The 12,795-nt window shown below is 36.8% G+C and overlaps 1 protein-coding gene across 1 annotated transcript; it reads right to left on the bottom strand.

The window, feature by feature from the left end:
• Positions 1-1,148: 1,148 nt before the first annotated feature.
• LOC117657605 (vomeronasal type-2 receptor 26-like) lies at positions 1,149-5,882 on the bottom strand. Its single transcript, XM_087893231.1, has 3 exons — positions 5,805-5,882; positions 2,272-2,398; positions 1,149-2,140 (listed from the first exon to the last, which is right to left on the bottom strand). Exons 1-3 carry the CDS (start codon positions 5,880-5,882, stop codon positions 1,242-1,244), a joined length of 1,104 nt encoding a protein of 367 aa, XP_087749357.1. The 3' UTR covers positions 1,149-1,241.
• Between the last annotated feature and the right edge of the window lie 6,913 nt (positions 5,883-12,795).

Consider the following 12,795-nt stretch of genomic DNA (forward strand, 5'->3'; position numbering starts at 1 on the left):
GATTCCTGTAGGAGATTTTTTTTTTTTTTGAACAGACAATAAGTGGTTGATGGTTCAGCTATTGTCTTTTAATGAGCAATACCAATGAAAGTAGCCAATGGAACACTTGCAATAGAATTGAGCCTGGTGGCACAGCAGACTAAAGCACTGTTATTAACATCAAGCTGTCTGCAATTACTGTAAATTCGAATCTCCCCAGGCTCAAGGTTGACTCAGCCTTCCATCCTTTCTAAGGTAGGTAAAATGAGGAACCAGATGGTGGGGGCAATAAGCGGACTTTGTATAAATATACAAAAGTATGAAGGCTATTGCTTAACGCATTGTAAGCCGCCCTGAGTCTCCGGAGAAAGGCGGCATATAAATCAATTTTTTTAAAAAAAGAAAGAATATATATTTAATTGTTGAAATAAGAATAATGCTTTTTTTCAAGGTTTTACATTTATTTTCCACCAATTTTTTTACAAAATAAAATATGAATAGATCCAGCAGGTTTTAGCCTCCAGCTCCTAATCATTCTGGATACAATTTTCCAAGTGTGGTTTTACTAAGGCTTTGTAAAGTGATATTAGAACTTCATGTGATCTTATCCCTCTATTAATGCTTTCTAAGATTGTATGGTGTTGTTTTTTGCCTGGGGAAATTTCATTTCAATAAATTTCCCATATTATTAATCTTGATGACAGTTTACAGTGGAAATAGATTAATGGGTAGAGAGTGAATGCTTATGACCCAGTATGAACCCTTTTTTAAAAAAAAATAAAAATATTCAGATAAATATTCAGAATTCACAAACCCAATGTATATTACATTTCAAAGAACCCCAACAAATCCTCCCTAATATCCTATAACACTTTATTAAATATATATTCATAAAATGGTAGTCAGCTTTTTACTATATTTGTACAGTGCTTTAGGAATTGAAACTGTAAAACCCAGGAAAATGTCTCTGCAAATATCGGACATCATTGGAGTCAATATATGAAATATCCTAATAGCAACTAAGAAAACTAGATCAAAGTCAAGTTCAAAGGGAGTGTTGAAAGGGAGAATGGATTAGGTTAAAGAATCCTGGAAAATGATGGAAATGCAGCAACATGAGCACTTACTTTCGAATGAGCTTAAATATGAATAAATCTTAAATACCCTACATAAATCCTTCCTTGACAGAAAAACAAAACAAAACTATGTTCCTATATGTTTTATATATATCTGTAGACGGCAAACAGTTTTCCTATATAATGCTAATTCCTCTTTGTGAGTTGCTCTCTGTGATTGAGGTCAGGCCGCAAAACAAGGATGTAACACTTTGGCAAGAATATGCATCCCAGTAATGCAGCACTGGAGGACAAGACGGAGAATACCTCCACAGCTACCATGGCTTTTCCTTTTGTGCTCAGGTAGGCTGGAAAGAAGGAGATCCACACACTGCAAAAGGCTAACATGCTAAAGGTGATGAACTTGGCTTCATTAAAGCTGTCAGGTAATTTACGGGCAAGAAAAGCCACAATAAAGCTGGCGATGGCCAAGATACCCATGTAGCCCAAGACACAGTAGAAGAAGAAAGCTGACCCCTCATTGCATTGCAAAATCATTTCTTGGAGCTCTGAGTGCATGTCCAATTCAGGGAATGGAGGAAATGTCGACAACCAAATAATACAAATACATACTTGTAATAAAGAGCTAGAAAGGACAATACAAAAAGCCAATCTTTTCCCCACCCATCTCCTCATCTGAGATCCTGGTTTAGTGGCTATGAAAGCCACAACCACAGTGATGGTTTTGGCCAGTACACTAGAAATGGCCACTGAGAAGGTGATGCCAAACATTGATTGTCGGAGAAGGCAGATTACTTGGTCAGGCTGGCTGAGAAAGAAGAAAGAGGAGAGAAAACAGAGCAGAAGAGAGACAAGCAGGGTGTAGGTGAAGGACCGGTTGTTGGCTTTGACAATGGGAGTATCCCTGTGCTTAATAAATGTTCCAAGTACCCAGGATGTCAAGAAGAAGAAACCAAGAGCTACTGAGGCTAAACCAATTCCTAACGGTTCTTCAAATGTTAGAAACACCACCGGTTTCAGGATACAGCCTTTCTTTTCTTTATTTGGATAATGATCTTCTGAACATGGAAAACAGTAATCCATATCTGGAAGGAAAATCAAGGAAATTGTCATCTAGGCCTTCCAAATGATTGAAAATCACATTATTTTTATGCACCCATGTAGTTTATTAAAGTTTGCTTAAGGCTAATGAAATGTGGTAGAATTTCTACCCTACCATTTTGATCTGAAATCTTCCCTTCTGGGCATGGAACACAGTCAAAGCAGCAGAACTGATTTCCCTCAATCCCCTTCTTCCAGGATCCAGGGAAACAAGGGTCATTGCATCGAGAAAATGGAAGAACCTAATAATAAACATGGAAAAGTTTTGAAAAGCAGAATTTTTAAAAGAGTTTCTGAATTTTCTCTTAAATGGTGTAACATGATTATTGGCTTCCCAAAATGGTACAGAATTTAAGAACTTCATCAACAACTTAAAATAATGTAGATATTACAATGATGTACAAAAGCTCCTGTCTGAAGAACACAGTAAATAAATAGTTACACATGGTGAGAATCTCATGGAAACATGGCCACTCTTTGCAATCCTGGCTTTTACGTTGTAATATTGTATTTGTCAATTTGAGGAATCTTTGCTCATCCACAACATTTGAAACAATATGCCATTGTTTGTTTAAAAAATAGAAATTAGATTTCTAAAATGACTATGTTCAATATGGGATCATAATGGATTAAGGAATGGATCATAATGGATTAAAGTGGAATCACTAATTCGATACCTGGTTAAAAGCTGGGTGCCAGACAATTAGATCTTCATCAATGAATAATTCCTTTCCTTTTGGAGCCTGTAGATCCATTTCTCCAACTCTAACTTTCTGAAAGGATCTGTTTGGAACTTCCATTTCTTCTGCCCCATCCCACCATCACAGGTATAGAATGTCCCACCCCTCTCCAAACATCCTCTATGACTCCCAACCCCCCCTCCCCAATCTGCTGGGACTGTCAGAATGGCATGGCTGCTGATCCTTAAGAGACCCCCCAGTCTCATTTTTGTTGTTAAAAACCACCTACCGGATCCCCTTAAAATTGGATCTAAAAATCTATTTAAAAAACCCCAGAGCCTCCATTTTGTAGCGTACCACCTCTCAGGGTTCCAGAACCCGTCATCAAGGGTGGCCCTCGATAGTTGAGAGGGCCAAACCTGGAGAGGGGGGAGTCTCGCAGTGCAAGGAGTTCCGCAGCTGAGTACACTGTAAACAGAAGAAAAGGCTGGAGGGGATGAGATATGCCATTGTTTATTTAAAAAATAGAAATTAGATTTCTGAAGAGACTATGTTCAATATGGGATCATAATGGATTAAGAAATGGATCATAATGGATTAAGGTGGAATCACTAATTCGATACCTGGTTAAAAGCTGGGTGCCAGACAATTAGATCTTCATCAATGAATAATTCCTTTCCTTTTGGAGCCTGTAGATCCATTTCTCCAACTCTAACTTTCTGAAAGGATCTGTTTGGAAAAGTGATCAAGTTGGTGATGTCGAATCCCCCTGTTGCTTCCCTTTTCTTACTCAGGAACACTCTCTCCCCAACTGAATTGTTAAAAGAAATACCTTGAAGAAATGAATGTAGCTACTTGAAAGGGAATAAAAGAGAGAGGGAATTAAAAGCAATATAATAGAGAAGAGTAAATCATATCCAAGTTTCATTCACTTATTCTTTCCATTCCTAACATATTATTAAGCTTAGAAATTTAATAATCAATATTGCATGATAAGTACATGTCTGCACTATGTACAGAGGTGGGCTGCACTTACGTTCACATCGGGTTCACTGGTTGTGAGCGTGAGCATACATGCTTCACTCGCACATGCTCCTTTGGGACTGAAACGGTGCTTCAAACATGCCGCTAATCAACTCTGGCAGCTCCGCTGAGTCTAGCAGAGGCAGTGAGGAACTCTGCTGGGCAGCGTGGGTGCGGGGAACAAGCCAGAAAGTTAGTTATATATGGAAAGCATAGAACAAGGGAGGGTGGGCAGGCCAAGCCAGAGATCACAGCTCACTGTTTGCCCAAACCCACCGACCATCCAGCAGCCCACCACTGACTATATATTTAATTTGATATCAATATAAGGAAAAGTAGGAATACTGTAACTAAAGCTGAATGAAAATTAAGGATTTTGGAATTTTGGAGTTCTTTAAATTATGACTTAGATTCCCTACTTAAACAACTACTTTCACCTAGATCATATCTAATCTTTCCTCATTGATAGAATGCTAATTGACAATTTGTGACAGTTTCCACTAATTGATTGTTCATTGTTCTCAACATCAGGAAATTCCTCCTTATTTCTAGGTTGCTTTCTCATGCTTGATTCCAAATGCAGAAAATATTAAGACTTTCCACAATGGGATCAAAACATAATACTACATCAAACTGCGTATAGAAATAAAAGAAGTGTCCAAGGCAAAGGGAATACCTGCCAAGCCTGGAGATGTGGAAGGTCAAGATTTTTACAGATGATAGGTTTTTTTCTATTGAAATGTAATGTGTATAGAGCTTGCAAAGCATGAGCCACAGCATAAACAGCATTGTAGATACTGTAGCTTTGGCCGGTCATCTCCATTTCAAAGGCAGGTCCAGGAAGATCCTCAAGCTTCATCTCCCCAGTGCATTTTCTACTCTGCATTTCTTGTAATTCTGGTTTTGGAAATGAACAATCAAATAATTGTTCCCAAACTTCCTGGAGAAACCCATCTCTGGAGACTGAAAGAGGATTTACAGTCTGAAGAAATTCCTTGAAACCTGCAACTGCTCTTGAATGAACAGTGAAAGAAATGGCCCCATGGAACATGTGGAGATCCCATGTAATTTGAATGCCTGATAATACAAAATCAATCTGTGCAGTTGTGATCCACACCCTTCTAAATAATGCAATTTCCTTGCTTTCAGGATCTATTATAAATGTGACAACTCTCAGCCACATAATTGGCACTGATTCTCCATAGACAAGAAATGCATTGGCTTTACTATTTATCCAATTCATGGAAATAGTTGAGATTGTTTGATATACTTCTGGGAAGTCTTCCAAGTGGATTAGTTGGGAAAGCCTTTCTATGAACGATGAGCAGATTCCATTCTGTGAAAGTAATGGCTGCATTTTCTGTAAGAAATTTTCTCCATCGTTGTTATCAACAGTAAATATCCCAATCCATGTCCACCTGAAATGATGAAGCAGTTGAATAATCCCAATGTACTGATGGTCCTCATTGGGGACCATGAAATAAAGTGAAGAGAGTTTACTGGTCTCAAATTCCTCTTTGGGTAATGAGCCATATGTCAGCTGCAAGAAAGTAGAGTAATGTTCTCTTGAGTTTTAAGATGAAACGCAATTGTCAAGATCTAGGTTTCATACAAAATATATCCAAGAAACTATTTGTTTTCCTGAAATTCTTCTAGGTATTAATATGGAAAGGAATTTATTGGAATTATTTCAAACACATATAATTGATCAAATATTTTAATAGAAACAAAGAACACTATGTATCATTGGGGATGGAGTGTCTGTGGATAGTCACTTCTTGTATTTGGCATTGTAGTTTCAACATTATGCTAACTAATAGGCCTTAAATCAGGGAGAACATCTTAATACAAACCTAAGCTTAATCTTTAATGACCCTTAATTAATGCAACAGAACACCAAGAACAGAATATATATATTTTCCCCTTTAGCCATTTCACAACTTACTTGTGGAATTTTGAAGAATCCTGTAATTTCAGCAATACGAGATGATGTGACAAAATCCAGTCCCCCAATGATGGCCATGAGATTCTTCTCGCTATCACACTTGTAGTTAGGGACAAATTCCTGGGATTTGAAAAGTAGGTCCAGAGTGGTGCGATACGTCATTCTTGAATTGTAGTAACTGTCATATATGTGGAAGCCAAGAGTGATGTTAGGTAGGATCTGGGAGTCCTCATTGATCTCCTTCACAGCAAAGGCCAAGGCAAGGACATGTTGATGAAATTTGGTAAATATACTGGAAAAATTTAAATACCCCAGTTGAAAGAGAAAATTGACAATTCTCATAAGGTGACATCATTTCTGTATGAATAACAAATAATTCTTTCTCTGACAGTAGTAAAAAGATAATCACTTTTTCTAAATTTCTTAATAATTTCTACAGAGGGATCCTGGGTGCTCTCTGAGCTTGGTGGCATTTTTGCAAACATTTGATTACCCAAACTAGGTAATATCATCACTGCTTGGCACTGAGGATGTTATTTAGTGTTATTTAGAGGATGAAATGTCCGCAAGAAAACAACACATCTCAGAGAGCACCAAGGACCCCTCATTTCCAACCTGAACTAAAATATTCTCCTTTATTGGTAATTTTTACAGAGTTCAAATTTATTTTACACAGCCTTTCCATGATCTCCAATAAATATGTACTGCAAGTAATACAAGTAGTGACTTTTTTCCAAGTACTATATTTAATTTCTACGATGTTTTCAGAAAATGGTATAGGAAGAGATTTTGCGCAAATCACTAATTTCCTGTATTATTTTTTTTTAGAACTTAGAATAACTGTATTGTCACTTTGAATGTACACAAATTGGCATACATTAAAATGAAATTTTGTTACATACAGCTCTCAAAGGGTCACCACCTCCAATATACACTACATAAACATGACAAAATAAACTAAGCACATAGTGCTTATAAACAGTATCCTGAATTACAGGAAGTGAGATTGCTGTAAACTTCTCAGATGTCCTTACTACTCTCTGAATGGACTTTCTATTTGAGGCACTGCTGCCCCCAAACCAAACAGTTATGCACTTTGTTAAGACGCTCTCAATCCTGCTTCTAGGATGCTATTTGTTCTTTCATAACGTGATACAATTGAAAGAAAGGCATAGATTAAATTAAAAACCCTGCATTTGTGCACAAAGAACTTTTTAGTGATATGAAGTATTTTTGAAAATCTAGGTAACAATAGAAAGAGAAAAAAATCTTACATTGGTATGTCAAAAGGTTTTATGGAAGGATTTTCACTAAATTTAATTTCAAAAAAGTGGTAACCCATGTGAGATGTCATGCCACCAACGATGGCATGCCACCTGTCACCAGGCTGGTACCACTCATGTGGAACAAGGAAAACATCACTTGCAGGGCAGCTCAGAATAAGTACTTTGTGTATGAAAAATATCAGAAATACCATCTTCATGCTTTTGTTATTGTGAAAATGATTTGCCTTCCATCCTACCGATCAGGAAGTACACCTAATTCAATACTTCATCTAAAGATTGATCCAAAGTTTATATCTGAGAATACACCTAATGAGAAAATCTATCATTTTCTATTTGAAGATCCACATGACTGCAAATTTGTATCCTGAATTCCACCCAAATTTGAACAGCTACTCTGGCAAAAGAGAACAGAGGGTAGAAACCTGAAGCAATGAGTCTGACAGAGCCGTTATTACCCTTGTGCCAAACGTCCTGTGGTTCAAGTGTTTCTTTATATCCAAGCTAATACCTTGACTGTTTTTGAATATCCTTCTCTTCTGTGCAGCCTTTAATGTTTTGGCCTAGCTAAGAAAACAGTGATTCCTGTAGGAGATAATTATTTTGTTTTGATGAGATAATAATTGGCTAATGGTTCAACTATTTTTTTAAAAAATAAGCCAATGCCAATGGAAATAATATAAGGGAGATTTGCAATAAAATATATGCTTAGTTTTGAAATTGTTGAAAATGTTCTTTGAAGTTACCACATTTATTTTCTAGCAATTTTTCTACAAAATAGAAGATGAACATGTCCAGTAGGTATAAGTCATTTATTGTATGTATTTTTTTTTCAAGCAGTAATAATGCAGAACTTTTTTTAAAAAATACGTTAAGCTCACTAAAAATCTTCAAAAGATTTCTTGTACAAAGTTTCATACATTCTATTGCAAACACTTTAACGTAACTTAAAGCAGAGGTCCCCAACCCCCTGGCCATGCCAGAAACCAAGCCATGCAAACAAGAGATGCCCTATCCATGGGATGCAGGCAGCCCACGAAACCAAATTCCTCCAGTCAGTAGGAAAACCTTTTCCCCCCAGGTAGTTTCATGTTTGTGATATCTCCTTCAATCAGATAGCAATGCACAGTTGTTCTACGATTTGGGCTGAATTTCATATTTGATTTTCTTGAAGAATGCCAGACTCTTTCTTTTTCTTTTTCTTTTCTTTTCTTTCTTTCTTTCTTTCTTTCTTTTTTTTTTTGCAAAAAAATATCAGCTTTTTATTTTTTGGCCAAAGTAAAAAGTCTGGGTGATACTATTTCCAAACGACAGACAAAAGCATGTAAGGAATAGACACACACTGCAAGAGTGGCTCAGAGTATTATATACATTTTACACCGATAGAAACAAAGTTTATCCAATCAGACAAAGGTTCAACTCTTTCAAATGCCAGACTCTTTCTTATGGTCATTAGTCAGTATACATTTTGAATAAAGGGTGAGACAGAAGGAAGAATACAAAGAACATAAAATAATAGAGTTGGAAAGGAACTTGGAGGTCTTCTCATCCACACACTACTCCCCACTGAGCAATGGGTTGTCCAGTCTCTTTTTCTTTTTTCTTTTTCTTTTTTAAAAAAGTTTTTTATTAGTAGTTCAAAATTAAAAACATTGGACATAGATATGACATCACTTGTACCAAGCATCTTCCAACACTTTAAAACAGGGGTCCTTAAACTTTTTAAACAGGGGGCCAATTCACAGTCCCTCAGATTGTTGGGGAGCTGGACTGGCTGGGTGGGCACGGCTAGGTGGTCATGTGACTGGGTGGGCCTGGCCGATTTAATAGTCCAATTTTTTTGCCTTTCTCCTTCCTAAGCTCCTTTAAATTGTTTTCAAAGACTTTTAATTTAAAGCAGTACTTTTGGCAAGAATGTTCCACAACACTTCTCCAAATTGCTGGAAATGTAAATTTTATAAAGGAACTTATTACCACATGTGGTGGACCTGTCCAAAAACAAAACAATACTGGCAAATGATTAGAACACAAGTAGAAGAAATCACACAATGAAGATTAGAAATGAGACCAGAAACCTTTCTTCTAGGTATAATAAATGGACAATATGAAAAGGAAATAAGATATTTAATCACCCCTATATTAACAGCAGCACGAATAATTTTTGCACAAAATTGGAAGAATAGTGACACACCGACAGAAGATAGAGTAATTAATAAGATTATGGAATGTGCAGAAATGGACAGACTTACAAAAGAATTACAAGATAAAGAGGAACATGATTATTATCTAGTATGGGAAAAGTGGTATACTTGGTTGAAAAATAGAAAAAGGAAAAAAGAATAGGGAGTAATTGGAGTTACAGAAACAGGAACATAAATCACTAACATAAATTAACAATGAATCATAAAGATAGATATATGAGTAAGATCAAACAGGGAAGAGTCAAAACACAAATAAGAGCATACATTACTGTTGTTTATTTGACAATATATATTTGACAAAATGTATATTTGAAATCTTTGTTTACATGTTTTGTTCTGTGTGTTTTGTTGTCACCAGTTCTGTTTTGTTTGTACTTTTAAACAAAAAAAATTATTTAATTTTTTAAAAAATGAATAACTCACATGGTAGCTGACATATGCAGATCTTGAGCTTGTTTTATGGCTTCTATTGAAAATGTACATATTCAAAAGAAGTTATAGTTTGGCTTACTATTAAGAATTTGGGGTCTACCAATTTTCTTTTTAAAATAAAAAGTTGTTCACTAATAATAATAATAATAAAAAGCAGTACTTTTCAAGCCCAGAGCTGCTTTTTAAGGCTGCACCGGCGAGATCACCCCTCAAGTGGCCTTCCAGCTGGCTCGCTGGAAGAAAAGGCCCACGGCAAGGGGTGGGGCTAAATCACACCACTCTGTGAGCCGGATACTTTGCATTGGTGGGCCGTATTTGGCCTGCGGGCCATAGTCTGAGGATCCCTGTTCTTGATGAATGCTTTTTTTTTCTTTTCCTTTTTTCTTTTTTCCCTTTTATGTACTCTGAGAACGTATGCACCAAGACAAATTCCTTGTGTGCCTAATCACATTTGGCCAATAAAGAATTCTATTCTATTCTATTCTATTCTATTCTATTCTATTCTATTCTATTCTATTCTATTCTAAATATGATAACTAGTTCATGAAACAGTATGGTGACTTTTCTGTAAAGTTTAAGTTTAACGCGATTTATATGCCGCCCTATCTCCAATGGACTCAGGGCAGCTCACAACAATAAAATGCACAATTGCACATTAAAACAATATGAAATTAAAAGTCCAAATTAAAACAGTTTAAAATCAATTTAAAAACTATTAAGAACCCGCCCCCCATCAGTCCAGGCTACGAAACAACCAGGTCTTCAAATCATGGCGGAACGGGAGAAGGTCAGGGGCTATCCGGAGCTCCAAAGGAAGTTGGAGTAAGCTCTTCCCCTGGGGGTCGCCAGCTGACATTGTCTGGCCGACAGCACCCTGAGAAGGCCCTGTCTCTGGGAACGCACCGGGTGATTGGAGATTGTTGCTGGCTGCAGGGGGTCTGACAAGTATCCTGGGCCTAGGCCATGAAGGGCTTTATAGGTGATAACCAGCACCTTGAACCTCAATGTCCTCAAATTATATGTGGATCAAAAACCGGTGGGAAAGTTCACCATTTATATCCGCACAACCAAGATCCCACAAAAAACTATATTTAATTCTAAATGTATATAATAAGGTTTGTCCTGACACATTTCAAATGCTCAATCAACCTTACCATTTTTTGCTTCAGCGTTAACCATGAGGAAGCAAAAGTGAAATATTGCTTTTTTAAAAACGAAACAAAACTCACAGTAAAATAGATAAGAATCTCTATTTTGCCTTCTCCGTTTCTGTAACATTAGCTAGTAAGTATTTTAATTTTCCTTGATTATGTCCAGACTACAAGGGTTGCATGTAGACACTTCCCTTAAGCAGAATATGTTCCTTAGACGTTCCAGATAATAGGAAGAAGTACTTACACGCCAGGGAAAGGTGGAGGAGTCAGCCAGTCATTTAAAATATCATAAACGGTTCTGATTTAAGAAAATTCCAGATGGCCAATAGTTAATTCAAACCTGTCTCCCATCCTTCATTGGAGGTGCAACGGGAGAAAACAGCAGTCTAGAAATATGATTGCAAAATATCAATTGGAGCCAGGACAGAGAACTATCTCAGCCTTCCCCTGCCAGATTATTAGAAAGAGAGATCTGGGACATGCATTGTGGGAGTCTGGATGTAAAGACTCCAAAAACGAGGTCATCCCTATGTACAGGAAGCAAATGGAGGTTTTCATTGTTCATTAGGAACAAGAGGACATTGTTAGAAGCAGTGGCCATAGAAGGGAGGCCTAAGTATGGTACTGGCTAAACTTCACTGCTTAGCTAATGCCCAATTCTACGGTATCATTACCATTCAGATAGAAAGTCACACGAGAACATCCAAGGAATAGAATAGAATAGAATAGAATAGAATAGAATAGAATAGAATAGAATAGAATAACAGAGTTGGAAGGGACCTTGAAGGTCTTCTAGTCCAACCCCCTGCTTAGGCAGGAAACCGTACACCACTTCAGACAAATGGTTATCCAATCTCTTCTTAAAAACTTCCAGTGTTGGAGCATTCACAACGTCTGGAGGCAAATTGTTCCACTGATTAATTGTTCTAACTGTCAGGAAACTTCTCCTTAGTTCTAAATTGCTTCTCTCCTTGATTGGTTTCCACCCATTGCTTCTTGTTCTACCCTCAGGTGCTTTGGAGAATAACTTGACTCCCTCTTCTTTGTGGCAGCCCCTGAGATATTGGAACATGGCTGTCATGTCTCCCCTGCTGTAGTCCTTGTGGAGAAAGGGAGGCATATAAGTCCGATCAATCAGTCAATCAATCAATCAATCAATCAATCTGTAATTTTCCCCTTTTTTCCAAATCAGACCTAATTTGTGCCATTAATTTATCATAATTATCTTCTTTGAGTATGATGCATCTTGCAGTCAATTGAGTTCTTCAATATCTAAGTTTATTCATAGTCTGAATATTTATCTTTCCCTCCAATTCATTCATTCTTTCTTTCTTTCTTTCTTTCTTTCTTTCTTTCTTTCTTTCTTTCTTTTTTCTTTCTTTCTTTTTTTTCTTTTTTCTTTGCTCTTCAGTCATAATTTTGACTATCATTTTCACTTTTTCCTTATTTATTTTTAGGCCCTCTACTTCCCTATATTCCTCCAGTACTTCCATCAGCCTAACACCAGATTGTACAAGCTCTTCGATAATAAAGACAAGATAGTCCGCAAATGTCTGTACTTTAAAATTTTCTTTTCTTATTTTTAAACCTTTGATCTGTGCATCTTCTCGAATTATTCTAATTAAGATCTCTAATGATAAAATCAACAATAATGATGATAGCGGACAACCTTGTCTTGTCCCTTTTTGGAATGGAAAATTCTTCGTCATTTCCCCATTGATTACCACTTTGGCCTCCTGTCTTAAATTAATTGCTTTATACATCCTTTTAAATTTTTCCCCAAAATCCATATAATTTAATTGTTCTAATGTAAAGTCCCATTTCACGTTATTGAAGGCTTTTTGTGCATCAACGAGTGAATCATGTGACTGCAGGGAGGAAAGTTCTCCAGCTCTCCTCATGGGTAAATCTGCTTGTTTTT

The sequence above is a fragment of the Pantherophis guttatus genome, chromosome 4 (assembly GCF_059756535.1).
Source record: "Pantherophis guttatus breed Tessera chromosome 4, ASM5975653v1, whole genome shotgun sequence".
NCBI lineage: Eukaryota > Metazoa > Chordata > Lepidosauria > Squamata > Colubridae > Pantherophis > Pantherophis guttatus.

Coding starts and splice junctions, on each gene's coding strand:
- LOC117657605 (XM_087893231.1), bottom strand. CDS start 5,882: ATGGCCATCATTGGGGGACTGGATTTTGTCACATCATCTCGTATTGCT. Junction 2,399..5,804: donor GATTCTTCAAAATTCCACAA/GTAAGTTGTGAA, acceptor GTTTATTATTAG/GTTCTTCCATTTTCTCGATG. Junction 2,141..2,271: donor GAAGATTTCAGATCAAAATG/GTAGGGTAGAAA, acceptor TTTTCCTTCCAG/ATATGGATTACTGTTTTCCA.